We start from the raw sequence: 18,681 nt of genomic DNA on the forward strand, positions 1-18,681 counted from the left end.
GAAAATTGTTAGCCTTGGCAACTTCAATCCCATAAGCCTTTGCACTGACCTTTGAGGCCTGTGAAGAGTTGGGAGTTTGAGAATGGTTTGTAGGGAGTGATTTGTGCCAGTCTGGTAAGTGCTGCTGGTTTTTAAAAGGGTTTTTTTCCCCAAGGGTTTCCAGAGGTTTAGAGCATGTTTACGGGCTTTTTAAGAGGCTGTTCCCCACTATACGCAATTTCATGCACATGTGCGTTACCTGGGAACGTAACTCCCATGTTGTGGGGAGAGGCCTGTACTCTACCATGGAGCTACAGGTATTAAGTCACATGACGCTTCAGTAGCTCTTCAGCTGATGGACTGTGATTAGAAAAATCCCTCCTCAGCTCAGTCTCCACTAGGAACTTGTTACATCAGTTTTATACCTGTTTGACTCCCATGAGAATTAAAATCTGGCAAGGGTGCGGAGAAAAAGCGTGAATGGAACAAAGACTGACTAGCATCACGAGCAAGTAGGCTTGCAAGTGAGCTGGGGCTGGCAGCAGCTCCCTGCCAAAAGTCAGCACCGCCGGCCGCAAGGCCCAGATACACCTTGCAGAATGTGTGAATGGGCCAACAGAAATTCACAGAGCGCTGGCTCAGGTCACCGGCTCACCCGGATCATCCGGTCCGACCGGTGGCGCCTGCGGATGCGGTTCAGCCCCTCCACAAAGCGGATGAAGCCATCCAGGAGCTGCCACTCCTCCTCGTCCGAGCGAGCCTTGCCCCCGTAGACGTCACAGTGCGCCTCACCCTCCATGATGCGCTTCGTGGCACTGATGCAGGCCGGCAGCAGCAGGAAGCGAGTCCGCCAGAACTTCAGCGACTCAATGAGACTGGGGAAATCATATGGAAATCATAATGTGCGTATGTCTTTGGACAATAAAGGAGATTCTAACTTGGAAGGTGGTGGACTCTCCTTCACTGGAGGTTTTTAAACAAGAAGTTGGGTGGCCATCTGTCAGGGATTCTTTGGCCGCGATTCCTGCCTTGCATGATGACCCTTTCCAATTCTAAAGTTTTCTGATTCTATGTCATGCAAGGCAAATGTTTGCCAAGCTGCTCGAATTGAGTTAAGTATCAGTCAAACAACCTTGCAAATATGTTTTACAGAATTCTACGCCTCTTCCTACCCATCTGTGCTCACCCCTTGCAGCCTGGCAGAAAAGGAGGAGCCAAACTCTCATGCTACTTCAGAGTTTGGGTGCCAGGAGGGGATGCTTCCTGGCCACGTGGGGCAACCAGGCAAGAGGCTGCTGGCCAGCCTGCAGCCCAGAGGTCAACATGGCTCCCTCTGGCTGCACACAAGAAGATCCTCATCAAAGCATCTCCTTCTCAAGCTTGATGCAGGAGCTGCAGTGGCTGTATTGGGTTGCTGCCACTCTCCGGAGACCAGAGTTGTGGGCTTCTTTTTAAAAAAAGATGCAGAGCAGTCACAACCAGAACACACATACAAATCCAACACAAGTAAGATTTCCATGCAATATAGGGAGCAGGCAGTCAGCCATAGACAAATTGCCTAAATAACTATGAGAAAATAAGCCTAAAATTGTCAGAAGAAACACTTTCATGTTGCTTTAGGAGTTCACCCTATTCTTCTGAGGAACTAATATCGAACACAGCTGGAGATCAGTGTTAAAAACTCAGATATAAACCAGGGTTACAGTTGCTGAAACGGAATGTCTTGTTGCCATTTTGTGGCCAGTCGTATTTTTCAATGCAACTTTTTGGTTCCTGAAATTTGTCCCGATCATGCAGATAAAATATCACAGGTAGAGTTCTATAGGATGTGTTGTTACGTGTGTGGAAACAGGGAAAATCCAAGGATCCCCGGGCATGCATCTCCAGATGGTGAAGACGTCAGGCACCACCCTGGCACTCAGGCATCTTCACTTGGTCACAAGTGGCCGATAGCCAGGTGCGAAATGCACCTGGTGAGTTTCAAACATGGCAGGAGAGCACCAGGTCATTTAAGGCTGATCAGCACTTACCTGAAATCCTCCGAACCTGCGGAGCAGATGTACTGGTCCAGGTAATTCCATTTGTATTCCTCTAACCTCTCATGGGAAAACTCAACCCAGCAAGAGACAAACTCAGAGTCAGAGTGGGAAGGGCACAGGCTGTAGGTGTAATTTATCTGGGCTGATTCATACGGATACCTAAAGAGAACAGAGAAAACCTTGGCAACTCAAACCCACAAGCTTTTTTGTTTTCATATTTTTTAAAGCCAAGTGGCTAGTCCACATTGGCCCTGGAGTTCCATCTGAAGATCAATACCCAGAAGATCACCTCGCCCCCTATATATAATGAACCAAACACTGTGCCTTGTAGGAGAGGGACTTGGTCCATCATCCAAGGTAGAAAGGAGAAGCGTGGGAGGCTTGCGAAGTGTATGGCTGGCAACACCCCTTGCGCTATGGCTCCCGAACCTGGGAACCTCACGCAAGGGATTCTGACGGGTGGGTGGTACAACCCACCTCTCAATCAGATTTGACAGAAGGAAGGAAGGATTTTGGCCCACAGAGCCAAAAAGGGTTCCTCACTCCTGATCTAAGGCTGACAAAGTTACTCACTTTGGCAAATAACGAGTGACGGTAATGATTTTGTCCTTCAATATCACTTTGTGGAAGGTGCGGCCCATGCTCAGCCAGTACTGGTCCTCCTCTTCAGCCCGGATTCGTGACACGAGGCCTGGTTTGTAGGAAGGGTATCATAAATGTGTATGTGTATATATATATATATATATATATATATATATATATATATATATATATATATATATATATATATATATATATATATATATATATATATATATATATATATATATATGTGTGTGTGTGTGTGTGTGGTTTGCAGCAATAAAAACATAGAAGCATTTTAACTCCGTACAGTAGGCTGCTTTCTACACATGTATGCACCGCCACCATCTCTCCCCTCCATCCAGCAAGCCAGAGACACAATCGGAGTTCAATCACACATCCCAGCCAGGCAAAAACACTCCAGGAGGGTGCAAAGCAAGGCTGGTGAGGGGTGTTGCATAGGCATAGCCTGGGAAGAAGGCTGGTCTCCCATCATTGCTCAACTGCATTTCCAAGTCAGCAAAGGGCTAATATGAACTCATTAAATCTCCCTCCTTAAAATGGAGGAGGAGGAGGAGGAGGAGGAGGAGGAGGAGAGGGTGTTGGGCAGGCCCTCACCTCTGCTGTACAAGGGGCTGCTGCTGAGAGGCGGCTGGACGGCTGCAGGCGGCTTCTGAGGCTTGCTTTGCACGATGAGCTGGTAGCCCTGCATGAGCCTCTGGCATATGAACTCCTCAAACACTTGCTGGGCCGTCATCTGCACACCTTCCTCGTCCCTCCTGAGAAGGGAAAAGGCAGGCGGTGAGTTGTCCCCACCTCAGGCAGCCAATCAGGCAACACCCTCTTCCCACAGCAGCCAACCAGACAGCTTTCTGCATGAAGGGGAAGGCTGGAAGATTCAGGAAGCCTTCCTTTACGCAGCGCATAGCTGCACTGTGGAATTTGCCGCCACGGGAGGCAGGGATGGCCGCCATTTTGGATGGCTTTAAAAAAGGATTCGGCAAATTTGTTGGGGAGAGGACTACCGATAGTTACTAATCATGACAACTATGCTCTGCCTGCACAGTTGGAGGTAGCAGTGCTTCTGAGAGCCAGTGTGGTGTAGTGGTTAAGAGCGGTAGACTTGTAATCTGGGGAACCGGGTTCGCTTCCCCGCTCCTCCACATGCAACTGCTGGGTGACCTTGGGCTAGTCACACTTCTCTGAAGTCTCTCAGCCCCACTCACCTCACAGAGTGTTTGTTGTGGGGGAGGAAGGGAAAGGAGAATGTTAGCCGCTTTGAGACTCCTTCGGGTAGTGAAAAGCGGGATATCAAATCCAAACTCTTCTGAATACCTGTTGCTTGAAGCCGCAGGAGGGGAGAGGGCTCTTGTTGTTCAAGTCCTGCTTGTGGGGTTTCCCAGAAGGCATCTGGTTGGCCACTGTGAGGGCAGGAGGCTGAACTAGATGGGCCATGGACCTGATGCAGCAGGGCTCTTCTCATGGTCACCACCAGGGGCGCTACCTGGAAGAAGCTGGCTTGGGCATGACCCCCCTGCCCTCCCAATTGCTTGCCATCTCTCCAGCCACTGGTGACCAGGCCCAGCCTAGCCCAGCCAGTTCAGCATCCCAAAGCACCCAATGGGACAGGGGCAGCTCTCCGATTTCAGCTGCAGGCTACACGTACCTGTCCAGATCTGCTTCGGGCAGCAGGTCATAGCACCCTTCGGTGTAGTCGTTCTGCAGGCTCTGGCGGTCCGGGAAATAATCCGTGGTGAGGGGGAGGCAGGCGGGCGTGGTAAGAGACTTCCAGTCCACCCCAACTGTACAACAGAAGCCTGGCACTACGGGGGGAGCAGACAGCGTCAGAACTGCCTCGTTTCGTCACCGGGCGGAAGGCAATGGGGGGTGGGGTGGGCATCAGTGCAAGGGAGGAAGGAGAGAGAGAGAGAAAAAGAAGGAGGGGGAGGAGAATAAAGTGCCACAGAAACAAAAAATGGGAAAAGGGAAGGAAGGAAGGAAGGAAGGAAGGAAGGAAGGAAGGAAGGAAGGAAGAAAGAAAGAAAGAAAGAAAGAAAGAAAGAAAGAAAGAAAGAAATTTGCATGGGGCAGGAGAATGAAAGGGGAAGGAGAAGGGAAAGGAGAAGGAAGAGGGGAGGAAGGTAGGGAAAGAAAGACAGAGTTTGTTAAACAACACAGTGGCCATGCCGATTCACTCCCATCATGCAACTGGGAATAAAAATAAAGTTAATTAACAGTTCAATTTGCCTTTCGATTTGTAAACTCGAACCAATACAGCAGCTGCAGGAATTAAAAAAACAACAGCAGCTATTAAAAGCATCCCGAGGCGAATGAATGAAAAAGTGCAGGACAACACCCGTATTCCAAGCCCAGAACAGGAGAGGGTGAAGACCCTTCCCCTCCTGTGTCAAAGTGCCAGAGAAAGAGAGGAGGGCTAAGAGCGGCCTGCACCCAGCAGAAGTTGCACACTCATCAGAGCAGCAGCAGTGGCGGCAGCAGCAGCAGCAGCAGCAGCAGCAGCAGCAGCAGGAGGAGGAAAAGGAAGCAGGGGAAAAAATTTAAAAGGAAAGAATGGGCAGCATAGGGAGGCAAGAAGGGATCTGGGGGAATAGGGAAAAGGGGGGGGGGGTCTTGCTGGGGTGACCCTTGCCTGGATTTGAGGTTTCAAAGAGGAGCGGTGGGTGGAACTGGCAGGGAGGCCAGCGGTAGGTGGCACCCAGGCCAAAGGCAGGCAGAGCCACCCAGTAAGAAGGCAGGCAGACGTGGGAGGATATGGCTGGTAGCGCAGTGCCCCCCCCATTTGCCCTAAGAGGGGAGCAGCTTCCACTGAAGCAGAGCTCACAGGATCAAAGCAGCCAGTTGCTCCACACTCTGGGCATGGGCTGCATCGGGACTCCTCTTGGCCAAAAGCCCCACTGCATCCCCAGCCTAGTGGCCAGGGCAGGACATTATTTGCACCTTTTGAGCCAGCTGACAGGTGCGGAAGGAAGAGACGAAGATGGGGGACTTATTTCCCCATAGTGCTCTCTCCCACACTCCGGATGTGTAAGTCCGGCTCAACAGCACGAAAGACAGAAGTCAATCTAAGAGTAGAACGGCATCTGCACCTGGGAGAGGGTTCCTGGGTTCGTGGGGCTCATCTCCTGCCAACCAGGGTTGTCAGAGAAGCTACTTGGGCTGGTTCTCGCATCCATGAGGGAAAAGCACTCTACACAATGCTCAGAGAAACACTTCCCTCAAGTCCTTCCTATGTTCCAAGGCTAAGCCTTCAAGGGCAAATTCCTGCATCGGAGTGAGCCTCACAGCTTGCTTCCAAGACACTCTGGGCATGGCAGATATTATTGATCACAGAAGATAGGCACAATAAATCCAGCCAGAAGGCAAGTTTACACGGAGACCAACCTTTAAATGGCAGGCGGATCAAGCCCTAGGACCAAAGCTTTTTGTTGTGGAGTGGGAATTGTACTCAGGTTCCAGAGCATGAGCAATCTAGCTTCCCTCTTTCCATCCCAGGGCACAGACTGTGCTCTGGCATCCACCCAGAACGGCTGCAATTTGCAAGAGCCTCACAGCTCTCTGAGGGGGAAACGCAAAAAAACAACTGCAGGCCGCCTAAGCAAAATCCTTACATTTAAGAATTTTGCAACTGACTATGTGATTGAAGAATCGCAGCCCTCCAATGAAACAGTCCCGTAAAGGACTCTGAACGGGCAACCTGCCAAGGGCTGTGCAAGGGGGTACAGCAGTTTTCTCCATCCACTTCCAAGCCTCCTCAAAATAAACTGCTGTAAAACTGCCTCTTCATTATTACAAGGACTGTCCAGAAACTTTACTACGTCTGCCTTCTAAAAGATTCAATATCAAGGCACTCAAGTGTGTCAAGGAGAAAGCTTCCCTGTATGCTGGAACAGAAAACCCAGTTAAGTATGTCACCCTGTTCTTAGAATTAAAACACGGTGAACCCAGCAACCCAGACAGGGTTGCCGGGGGGGAGAAGATAAGGTCCCAGGAGGGGGATGCTGCCCCACACACTTCTCACAGGTCAACATTCATTAGTCTCTGTTTAACAATACATTTGCCTTGCTCATGGTTCACAGGTAGTAAATGAGGAAACAGTCAAACAACCCTTTGCACCACTTCCCTCACCCAGGCAGATTTATTTAAATGCTGCGGTTAGTGTTGCTCACTCTCAGACAAATATTCTGGGATGTTCCAGGCAGCTGAAGATCCGGTCACTGAGCAACCAGAAGCCTTATTCTGTGGGACTGTGTCCCCACAGCTTCTGTATGGGAAAATCCCAGATGGAAGCCAAAACTTACCACTTTGGAGGGAGCAAAAGGAACTGGAGGCGATCGGGAGCCCTTGGGACTCTGGAAGTGCTCCTCTCGCTTTTGCCCTCATCTACACAGACCAACCTCCTCCTCCCCAACCCTGTCATCACTGCTCTTACTCGGATCTGGAGAGTTAGAGACGGCGCTCTCCAGGGAGTCCTTGTTCTGGTTTCGGGCATTCATTCCTGAAAGAAGGGGAAAGATGTCAGCTTGCATTTCTTAGTACAGAGAGTATTATGTGTAGAGATCTTTCCTATTCTAATAAATTCAAGAGGGTTCTGGGAGCTTCTGGGCGCTTCTCTGTGTGAAAGAAACAAGCAGAAGGTTCATGATGTTTGGGTTATTCCTTCAGAGAAGCTGAGCACAGCTGATTTAAACAGGTTCTGTTATCTCTTTCTGTCAAGGTCATGCTGACTATAATAGTGAGGCCAGAAGGAGCCTGGGTTTCACTTTCTATCTCTCTTTCCTTCTGGTGTGGTGTTCTGTATATAACATTACGGTTATTGTAAGTTTAAGTTAAGTCTGCTGCAACTGGATTTCTTATGGACAGTCTTTCCTGAATGTCTTGGATTTGTGACTGTTATGCTCATTTGCCTTCAGTAGCAGTAAAGCTCTGCTGGATGAAATATTAATTGCATCTAGTGTATTTTCTTGGGAATCCTGCAACGTGATTAAGTTTTTACTCTGCTAACTAAGCACTGGAACCTGCTCTGGATCAATATTGAGTAGAAATTCACTGACAAAAGAGACCTTCACCATGACAGGAAGTGCAGAGAGGGATTTCGTGAGCCACAGAACATTTCTAGTCCAGCCTCGTGTTCTCACAGTGGCCAACCAGATCCCCCAATGGGAAGAAGCCAGCAAGCAGGATTCGAGCACAAGACCCTCCTGATTCAGAAGCATTACTGCCTTTGACCATGAAGGCAGAGCACAGCCATCATGGCTAGTAATAATAATTAATAATTTATTTATTACGGTCATAGACCAGCTCGCATAACACAATAGTGACAGCATTCGTAAAGATAAAATATACAATTAAAATAGATTGTAGCAATAGCTCATGAGTTAAAATTGAAATATATACGTACATCCGTACGACTGAGATTTGGGCTACCATAAAAACTGATCCTAAGGCACCCCCCAAAAGGAGCTTCAGCTTTCCCCCAGAAAGTTATTTTATTCTAGAGGATGATCTGAGCTTACAAATCTGGGCACAGAATCTGGCTACCAGCCAGGTCGTTTTATGATCTTTGACTATGAGGAGAGAATTTAGTTTAGACTTGTCTGTAAGATCGACAAGCCTCTACAGTGAAGGATCAATGGTTTCCCTACGAATCTCAGCGTAAAGAGGACATCTAAAAATATATGTGTTCGGGGCTTCCTATTTCCCCTAATGGGCAGGTGCAAAGTCTCTGTGTGTACGGGACTCTTCCGTAGGAGCCTTCCAGAACCGGTGAGGGCAGGGCCGAGCTTCTAGCGAGAGTGGTCATGGCTAGTAGCCATCGACAGCCCTCCCCTCCATGAATTTGTCTAATGCTCTTTTAAAGCAATTTAAGTTGGTGGTCATCACTGTGGGAGTGAGTTCCACAGTTTAACCCTGTGGGCACTAACTGCAGGGACATAATGCTCACAGCCCCTGCAATTTATATTATATTGTCCTGTATTGTCTTGTGTTTATTAGTATTTTTAAATTATGTGGAGTGCCTTATATTGAGTTGATAAAGCAACCGAGGAATTTCGTTGTTTACCGCAAGGGGACAATGACAATAAAGATTCATTCTATTCTATTCTATTATTTGCTCTTCCATGAAGAATGCTCAGCCATGTGTATGTTGTGGGTCAGTTTTGGAGCAAGCCCGCATCATCACCGAAGCCCGTCTGCCACCCTCCTCATGCCAATTGTTATCACCTGTGGCATGGCTGCCAGTGAGCTGGTTAGAGTAATCTTCCATGCCACTGAAGCTCATGAAGGAAGTGCCGTCATCTGGATGGTGAGAAACTCCATGCCTGGAGAGAAGGAAAGCAAAGCGTTTAAAGACAATTAACAGTAAAAAAAATAACAACCTAAAACATGTCAACATCTATGTGTCTGGAGAGACTTGCCTAAACAATAATGAAAAAAAGTTTTAAGCAGGTGTTTGAAAAAGGTACAGTGAAGGCTCCTCCTACCTGATATCAATAGGCAGGGAGTTCCAAAGTGTATGTGCTGCCATGCTGAGAGATCAAGTTCTTGCAAATGCAGAATGAGCTGCAGCCCAAACATTTGTAGGCCAAGGCCAAGAGAAGAGTAATTTGAGGTGGCAACCAGAGAAGAATAGCAAACCAAGTTGTATCTGAAGAAGTGTGCATGCACACGAAAGCACATACCAAGAACAAACTTAGTTGGTCTCTAAGGTGCTACTGAAAGGAATTTCTTATTTTATCAAGTTGATGGACTATGCCGAAATGGCAAAATTATCTGGGAAGCTCAGAAATCAAGTAAACAAGAACTTTAACAAGGAATGGGAAAAGTTTATAATTTATTTACAAGACCACTGTTAAACAGGTTAAAGCATTAGCAGGATTCTAACCACACTTGTGAAGTAATGGAAAGCATGGAAAATTTAGAAGGATTAAAAATTTGGATAAGTATTGATATGCAGTTGTTAAAACATATCGTTAGGACCCATGGAAGGGATGGGGGGAGGGAGCCAGGAGATTCAGAGCAATCTCGATATTTGGATTTGGAACTGTTTTTTGTTGTATGTTTATACTTTTAAAAACCAAATTAAAAAATTATACCCCCCCCCAAAAAGAGTAATTTGAGGTGGAATCAGACTTGCTATGGTGTGGACCTAATGCCTGAAAGCTCCATCAACGAGACCCACTTTTGGTTGTAAGTCTAGGGCAAAGCGGCCCTATGCGTTCCCTTTGGGCAGCCTCACCTCCCAGCTGCCTCGTGATAGGCCAGCTCCAGCAGTTCCGCAGAGGAGTGGGTCCAGTCCCTCTGCCCACTGCCCTGCATCTCGGCCATGTTCTGACGTGTCTGATGGTGGATCTGGATGGCTTCTCCAGAAGGACCTGCCCAAGCACACGATTCAGTTATCACTTGATTTGCCAACCAGCCCTTCCCACAATCCACACCGACTCTCCACGCCACAAGACTGCATTCGAAGCAGCGATTTCCCACCAAATCGAACACAGAGGTGGCCGAGTTTGCATTGCATCCCCTGAGTTGTCCCTGCTTACAGTCTAAGATGTGCAGTTTGTCAAAGGGATGCAATCTTTCACATGAACAGCGTGAACCAAACGTGAGAAGCACCTTGCTGGACCGAGCCAAGAGTTCATCTAACCCAGGGTTTCCCAAACTTCAGTCTCCAGCTGTTTGGGGACTAGAATTCCCATCATTCCTGACCTCTAGCTAAGGATGATGGGAGTTGTAGTTCAAAAACAGCTGGAGACCCAAGTTTGGGAAACCCTGATCTAACCCAGCATCCCCCAGCCTGGTAACTTCCAGGTGTTCTGAGCTGAAACTTCCATCTGCCCCTGCTAACCTGGCTATGCTGGCTGGAGCCGGTGGAAGCTGCAGTCCCAAATAATCAATCTGCCACAAAAAGTGGGTAGTAGCCATGAGCAGCCCCGCCTTCTGTCTCCTTACCCACGGGGAACGTGTGCATCCAGCGCCTCCGGTTCGATGTGAGTTTCATGGGCATCCTGGAGGGGGCAAAGGGGTTGATGAGGGCCCTCTGCGGCGCATAGCCCCCAGCAGAACGGATGTGCAGCATGGACTCAGCACTCCCGACATGAAATCTCCCTGGGGCACTGGAGTCTCGCTGCTGAGACTCCATCATATTCTCAAGGGCGTCTGAAATTACGAGAACAGAAACCTCACATCAATAGGGAGAATCCGACAGGCACATAAGGAGCCTACCAAGCAGCCAGTTAAGACACATGCCCCACATTGCCGTGTTTTTTTTTGATGGGTGGGAATGTACTGGAAAACGGACAGACTGAACCCACTGGGTGCAAACAGGGTGCTTTTGCCCAGCACCCACTAAACCCAACAAGGCTTAACCTGAACAGCTTCAGAGGAGATTGTGCCCCATTGAGGGGCAGGAATGATGGGTGGTAAAAGCAGGGGGAGCGGAGGACCCATCTTGGAGGCAACATACCCAAGTTTATCTATGTTTTAGTGTGGCGGCACCTGCACTTTGGAACTCCCTGCCTATTGAGCCTACCCAGGTGTCTAGAATTGCTGATGTGCTTTCAGTTTATTGCTGGTTTTAACTTTCTGAACATTTAAATTGTTTTTACTAATGATCTTAAACCGCTTTGAGGTTTGTTTGTTTGTTTTTAACAAATCAAGGTGTTGTTGTTGTTTTTTTAAAAAAATAAATTTTTATGAAATAAGAAAAATCATTAAGTCCAGAGGGTGATGTTTAAGTACTTAGTGCTCTTTAGCTTCTTTGTTTTCTATTAATATTAAACATGAATGATAGTTGTATTTATTTTTCCTTGTAATCTTTAAGCTTACACAGCAGCATAACTCTTCAAACAGGTAAAAATGGTAAATGCAATGGCTACAAAACTAAACTGAATTTAAAATCACAGAAAGGTCCGCTGCAAAGGGAACTTAATTCATGTTCACTTTACTCGGAAAACATAGGAACTATTAACAGGGGCAATTCGGATACTTTTGAACCAATTCAGTGAATTAACTTAATCAGAACTTAATTTAGTGAAAGCACCAGTCTTAACACAGGCAGTTCTTTGGCTGTCCACAAATGACTTTTTCAATAAAAGATCTCCGATTTCAGACCAGTTATTAGACAATGATGTGTATGCATAAATAAATGTGCACCCTATTTACCTCCTCTGAAAGGGAGCCACCCAAATCAGCTTGCAAAAGATTAAAATAAATGCACAATTACAATAACCCACAATTAAACGTAGGGACGCGGGTGGCGCTGTGGGTTAAACCACAGAGCCTAGGGTTTGCCGATCAGAAGTTTGGCGGTTCGAATCCCCGCGATGGGGTGAGCTCCCATTACTCGGTCCCTGCTCCTGCGAACCTAGCAGTTCGAAAGCACGTCAAAGTGCAAGTAGATAAATAGGTACCGCTCCAGCGGGAAGGTAGACAGTGTTTCGGTGCGCTGCTCTGGTTCGCCAGAAGCGGCTCAGTCATGCTGGCCACATGACCCGGAAGCTGTACACCGGCTCCCTCGGCCAATAAAGCGAGATGAGCGCCGCAACCCCAGAGTTGTCCGCGACTGGACCTAATGGTCAGGGGTCCCTTTACCTTTACAATTAAACTAAAAGCAGCGGCAAAAAATAAGATCTTTTAGCGTCTTCTCTCTATATATTTTTTGCCTTCAAAACGCCACGGTGAGGCTTTCGGTACCTGAAGCTGAAAAAGAACCACCTGCTCAAGGTCCCCTGAATCCTAGAGTCCTTCTGGTGAAGTCCAGCTCCATACCTAACCCCTGAGAACTCTGGACCTCACAGGGATGTTTTAAAAGACACTTAAAAAAAAAGAAGAAGCTATGATAAGACAGTAAATCCGCCTGGGAAAACAGCCGCTAATCAGTTTGAGGCTGTCAGGGGGGAGGTCCCCAAGGGGTTCCCCAACTAAGCTGACCTCCTTAAATGATTTGAAAAGTGGGTCAGAGAAGTAGGCCACCCACTCCACGTGCTGTTATTTGGAGAAGGAGGACAAGGGCACTTAAGACGGAGGAGGCGAGATAGGAGGGGTGCCATGAGCCATGGGGAAGAAGGCTGGCTCAGGAAGTGAGGAGGCCTCTCTGGGGACAGTTCAGAAATCTACAAACAGGTTTCGGGGTGGTAGTGGGGAGAAATGAAAGGAAAAGTAGGTGGTTTTTTAAAAAAAGGTTAAGTTGTCATAATCGCCAATATATTCAAAAGGAACGAATTGCTCCCACTTCACATCGGGCCTCATCCTGACCTCGGGTGCTGGTGTAGCCCAAGGAGCTGCTGACTTCGTACTGGAGGTGGAGGTGCTGGCGGGGGATCATCAGGATGTTGGAGATCTTTCCCAGGGAGCTGTCGTCCGAGGCCTGGCTCCGCACCTCTTCTGGGGGCAGAGGCCGGCTCTGCAGGGAAGGGCTGGAGGAAACATCATAGGAGCTGGAGCTCTTCCGGGGGCGGCTCTCTCGTTCCCGGACGGACCTGCTGGCAAAAAGCACCAGGTGGAAGGGAGGGCAGAGGCCCAGCTCGTCATGTCACACATACCTTTTGTCACTTAATTCAGGGGTGGGGAACCTCAGGCCTGGGGCCCAAATGTAGCCCTCACAGGATCTCTAGCTGGCCCTTGGAACGCTTCCCAGGCCACGCATGCCCTGATTTGCAGCCTAAGCATTTTTGCCTGGCTGAGATGTGCTCCCGAAAACTTTGATGGTGTTAAGTGTTCAGAAATAAAACTACATCGACAAATGTAGCATTTGCTTCTCTGCACATGGCCCTCAGCAAGATGCCCGTAAGGGAATGTGGCCCCACCCTTGAATTAACCAATCACAGTAAACTGATTATGAAGGTTAAAAAAAAAGCAGAAAAAAGAAATGGGGAAAAATTCCATTGGAAGGTACAACGGGAAACCATTTTCCAGGTGTGCTTTGATGGAGCTCATGGTTAAAACAGCAGATGCAGGCTGGAAGCCCAGCAGAAGTGTGAAGGTGATGGGGAAGGGGCGGTGTGGATCTATGCCCCCCTCCTTTGCAAAGGCTGCTCCAGATTCGTTTGGTAATGACCCACAAGCACACCACCCAATTTGGCTCGTTGCCTCGCAAGCTTCTTTACCTGAAGGTGGTACAACGCTGAGCTCTGGACGGCCCCGGGAGACGGAAAACCTGGGCGTCGTAACCATCGTAATCCACTTGGATGGGGAGAGCGTTCTCTGTCTCTTTCGGGGCTCCCAAAGCTGGAAGGCAGTAACAGCACATTATTGATTGGGGCAGCTTTTAACGACCGGGTCTCCGATCTTGGGCAAAACGGCGTAATATCAGCATGAGAATTTCCCCTGCTGGGACAGGCGAAAGGTGACCCATGTGGTCCAATTTCCTGTTCTCCTAGTGGCCAACCAGATGCCTCTTTGGAAGCAGGACCTGAAAGCAACAGCAGCTATCTCCCCACCTGGGATTCCCAGCAATGGGTGCTCAGAGGCATTGACTGCCTCTTTAACAGCCAGCGTGGAGTAGTGGTTAGGGTGTCAGACTGGGACCTGGGAGACCAGGGTTCAAATCCCCACTCAGCCACAAAGCTCACTGGGTGACCTTGGGCCGGTTCACTGGCTCTCAGCTGAACCTGCCTTGCAGGGTTGTTGTGAGGATAAAATGGGAAGGAGGACAAACATGTCTGCCACCTTGGAGGATATAAATCCAATCTGTCAATGATCAATGGAGGTAGGACCCCTTTCACAATAACAACCTGGGATGACTACTCACAGGCATCCCTGCTACTTTTCAGTTTTTCACTCTGCGGCTGGAATCCAAGCGGCACGAAATATGGCAAAGGAAAGAAAGCATTGGAAACTTAAGTTAATTTGGCCATGGAACGGTCACTGCATTACAAGCGATAGATTCAGACCAGGAATATTTTGACAATTCATCCAGTCACCCAATGAGCCCCCACCCCACCCCAATATCTCACATTGAAGTGCTTGGTGAACTCTTACTGTTTTAAAAGGCTACAGTACAAATGCATCGGGGGGGGGGGGGAGTTCCAAATGAACCACCCCCATGCGACTATCCTTACTTTTCAAGCAAGGTCGAGAAAAAGACTCCTTTTTTAAATTTTATAATAAAATAATTAATTTTTTTTAATATAAAAAAGACTTCTAGAGCCCAGTAAGCTCGGTGGAGAGCTTAAAAGTAATTTCTTGTGCTGGGAAAACCCGGTGCAAATGGAGCTTTTAAGGTCTCCACTTTGCATGCAATTCTTTCACGCAACTTCAACCAGCCAGCATTCAATTGTGCAAGTTTGCAATTACCTGTGGTGATTGCATTTTTACATTGCTACATTTCAGGCAACAGCCAAAGTAAATGAATAAAGATCACCCCTGAAGGCTGAGGTCCCTGCCCCCCATACCAATGCAGAACTTGTAAAGCTGCCCACTATGACAACATGACTCAGCTAAAGGGTGTGGGGAGAGGAAGTGAGTCAAGGAAAATGCTCTTCTATCAGGAGCTGCCAAAGTAGTACCCACACGTGTCAGGTGAGCCCACCGGTACTTCCTATGGCGCCCACAAAAGGTCTCAGTTAATATCCCCTCAAAAATCAACGAGGCATAACAGATGGTTTGCTCTTCCTGCTTGTCCTAGCTTATCCTTTTTTACACAGCTGTTTAGTGACTAGTGCAACTTCCTAATGTGCCCACTGCCCCCCCCCAAAAAAGGTTGGCAGCCCCGTCTTAACAGAGCCCACTTACTTTCCTGGCAGCCAGTTTGATCCGTGGAGTGAAGCTGTTACACTGGAGCTGGCTTTTGGAGGTGTAGAAACTGGAAAAGGAAAGCAGGAAGACAATGGCTCTGTTTGCATGTAACACTAAACCATGGTTTAGCGACTACACACACAAACTGGATCAAGCCCAAGTGAGACTCAGGTTTGCACATTCACTCCGTTTCCTTTTTGACTCGGTGGTGGCATTTCATCTCCAACCTGATCTTAATAAACCAAAGGCTGCAGTTTACAACAAATTGGGCACTTTCAAAACAGGCCAACTTCACACCATGATTTCTGGATCTGGCTTGTTAAACTAGCCACAGTTGGATGTAACCCACAATCTCTGATTCACGTGTAACGACAAGCTGAGATTAGGGGGAAAGAAAACTACCCCCCTTCCATGTTTTAAGGAGAAAAGCAATGCAGGAAACACCTATACAGGCATTCAAAGCAACACCAGAGCAGACTCAGTGGAGGCTGAGGACAAGACTGCCCAGGGCTGAGGTTTAAGAGGGGAGGGAGAACAGAGAGAATTCCCAAGTACCAAAAGCAGAGATGGAAGACAGGCCCATGTGAGCATTGCCCAAGGTGGAGCCTTGACTGCAACAGTTCCAACTTTACACACGCACCTGTGGTTTATCCAGTGTGGTATATTGTAGTCATCCCCCAAGCGAGAGTCCCCAGGACTGCAGCGATTGTGCAGCTAAGAGAAGAAGAGTTTGGAAAAGGCACAATGTTAACTGGATGCTTTTTGCAGCTAGTTTGTACTGCATTCTGGGAATCCATGGGAATGGACAGTTGCAAGAAAGGAATCTGGCACCGGATACAGAGGGTTGCAGCCAAAGAAGCCATGAATCCAGCAGCTTTCTCTCCCTCTCCTCCCCACAGCATACCCCTTGCCCCCCATATATGCCCTGAAGGTTCCCTTACCCCCCTGGAGCACATTTGGGACAGTACAGGAGGGAGGAGAAGTTATGTTATGGAAGCAGAAATCATTCTGCTTATGCAGTGATGTTGTTGGATTCAACCCAGAAGCCAGTGGTCCAGAGATTTCTAGCCTTCATTTCAAACAGCCTTCCCCAACCTGGTGCCCCCCAGATGCTTTGCACTACCACCCGTCCTGGAAATCATACAGCCAAGCTAGCTGGGGCCAGTGAGAGTTATAGCTCCAAACATCTGAATGGCACCATGTTGAGGGAGGGAAAAGTTCTTAATCCTCAATAGTTTGGAGAAAGAGAGAGGCTAACAGGCATCCTGGAAACAAGCCTAGCATTTGGTAATTAGGCAGGTGCAGGTGTTCCACACTTTGTTCCTTTCCCATACCTTTTCCTTCCTGCCCCCCACCTCCAATCTCTTTTATTTCCCTATGTACTCAGCCCTTACTAGAGGATGTGCTTTAATTGAAGAGCCGGTAGTGTGGAAACAGAATTATGGCTTTTTATTTAATTGGTTGGATTTATTCTGGCACAAGAATCAGCTGGAGGAGGGAAACGGCTAGCAGGCAGGTGCGGCAGAGGTGGAGAAGAAAGAAAGAAAACAGGCATACGACCCCATGGGCCTTACCTTGAAGAGGGGCACGGCGTGGAGGGGCTGCTCTCCCATGCACACCAAGTCCACCCCAATCCCTACAGAAGCAAGCAAAGCAGGGTGAGGAAGATGAGTTTGTTAATAGCCACATGCTGTCCTGGTGCTGGACAAGGAAGGTCCACAGCAGAGAGGGGGGACGGCTTGGATTTGGCCCCTCCCCTTGCCACTCATAGACCAGCAATGAAAAGCTTTCCCGCTTGGTCACCCATCACTTAAGATGCTTCTTAAACAAAAGGATTTTGCCATCTGGTTTTCCAAAGGGTCCAACTCTCAATGCTTCGCCTAAGAAAAAGAAGTCATATCTACATTTTGGAGATGCTCTAAAGTGAGAAAGAACACAGGAAGCTGCCATATGCAGCAGAGTCAGGCTGCTTGCCCACCCAGCTCAGCATCCCCAGGAATGGCGAACCAGATGTTGCTGCACTGTGGCCTCTCATCACCATCCCTTATCCCTGATGGGAACTGGAGCCCAACAACATCTGGAGAAGGACCCCCACATCTGGTCGACATCAGCAGGGAGCCACTCTCCAGGGTTACAGGCAAGGAGTCTTTCTTCTTCCCAGGTCCTCCCTGGAAATGCTGTCGGGGGGGGGGGAGTTTGCTTGCAAAGAGGCTACTCTCCCCACTGAACTACACAGCTCTTTCTCACCGCCTGCCGCTAAGACCGTTTTACCATTATCTATCATGCGCTGCTTGGTCAAGATCATGAGGAGCCGGTCCACTTCGAAGACTCCCACGCCAGGCGTGATGACTACAGACATCTGCCCCGTCCGGTCAAAGTTTCGATTGATGTAATGCTTGTCGAACACTAAAAGCAGGAAAAGTCAGAAGCAAAAGGACATGCAATCTTTTACACATAATATGCCTATCAAGGGACAATTTGCTCTCATCGACAACAGCTTCCTAAAAGTTCAGATGTGAACTTTGTAAGGTGCTTTAAACTGGTTCTTTTTTTTAATAGTGAGTTTTAATTGAAAAAGTGTGTGTTTATGTACAGAAGAGGATTGGGGGCTGTTTGTGAAACGCTGGCAATGTTGCCACGCTGGCTGGGGCTGGTGAAACCTGTAGTCCAGGGGGCACCAGGTTGGGGGAGGCTGGTGTAGACTCAGTTAAGTACTGGGTGCCTCCTATTGGTCACCCTCAGTCCACAGCCCACCAGGCTAGGCTAGCGTCCCACAGTCACAGAGCATGTGCATTAGAAATAAAACAAGAGTCCTCAGCAGCATGAAAGGAATTCCATTCCAAATGCTCAGGGGTTCCTTGGCAGATAAATCGACATAGTACAACTCCCGCTGAAGACACAAACTTTGAATGTCACTGAATTATCCCCGAAGTCAGAACTGTGAGAGTTACTGGCCCTTCCAATCCGATGTATCCTGTAAGAACAGGTGACATTTGTGTGGGGAGGAGCCAGGTCACTGCCTGTGTACGGACGGCTCCTTCGTGCTAGAGTGGTACAATATGTCTGCCCCCCCCCCACTCACCATTGAAGGAGAGGTTTATGGCTTCCAAATAATTTCCTTGAGCGGAGGTGGAATTGTACCCTGGAGGAAAGCCCTCTAGAGGGTTAATTACGAAGGAGAAAAGGAGAAAGGAGAAAAGGGGAAAGAAATCGTCATATTTCAGCTATAATATTTGAAGCCAATTTTTATTATTTATTTGCCTGATGAATTAGGAGCATAAGGAGAGCTGGAACAGGCCAAAGGGGGCCCATATAGTCCAGCATCCTG

The 18,681-nt window shown here is 48.2% G+C and overlaps 1 protein-coding gene across 5 annotated transcripts in view; it reads right to left on the bottom strand.

Annotated features, from left to right (window-relative positions):
• DEPDC5 (DEP domain containing 5, GATOR1 subcomplex subunit) overlaps positions 1-18,681 on the bottom strand; it is a 49,233-nt gene that overhangs the window by 19,149 nt on the left and 11,403 nt on the right. For 3 of the 5 annotated variants that reach the window (XM_033174418.1, XM_033174415.1, XM_033174416.1), the window contains exons 14-30: positions 18,436-18,510; positions 17,625-17,759; positions 16,928-16,989; positions 15,994-16,067; positions 15,351-15,420; positions 14,368-14,404; positions 13,724-13,844; positions 12,873-13,096; positions 10,569-10,775; positions 9,856-9,991; positions 8,841-8,938; positions 7,051-7,116; positions 4,267-4,450; positions 3,219-3,379; positions 2,592-2,709; positions 2,010-2,177; positions 635-854 (exon numbers count right to left, since the gene is read on the bottom strand). In XM_033174418.1, the coding sequence (XP_033030309.1) occupies positions 635-854; positions 2,010-2,177; positions 2,592-2,709; positions 3,219-3,379; positions 4,267-4,450; positions 7,051-7,116; positions 8,841-8,938; positions 9,856-9,991; positions 10,569-10,775; positions 12,873-13,096; positions 13,724-13,844; positions 14,368-14,404; positions 15,351-15,420; positions 15,994-16,067; positions 16,928-16,989; positions 17,625-17,759; positions 18,436-18,510 (2,156 nt within the window). The remainder of the gene's footprint in view (positions 1-634; positions 855-2,009; positions 2,178-2,591; positions 2,710-3,218; positions 3,380-4,266; positions 4,451-7,050; positions 7,117-8,840; positions 8,939-9,855; positions 9,992-10,568; positions 10,776-12,872; positions 13,097-13,723; positions 13,845-14,367; positions 14,405-15,350; positions 15,421-15,993; positions 16,068-16,927; positions 16,990-17,624; positions 17,760-18,435; positions 18,511-18,681) is intronic. The other 2 variants (XM_033174419.1, XM_033174417.1) reach the window with 1 other exon arrangement.

This window comes from Lacerta agilis, chromosome 17 (genome assembly GCF_009819535.1).
Source record: "Lacerta agilis isolate rLacAgi1 chromosome 17, rLacAgi1.pri, whole genome shotgun sequence".
Classification (NCBI taxonomy): domain Eukaryota; kingdom Metazoa; phylum Chordata; class Lepidosauria; order Squamata; family Lacertidae; genus Lacerta; species Lacerta agilis.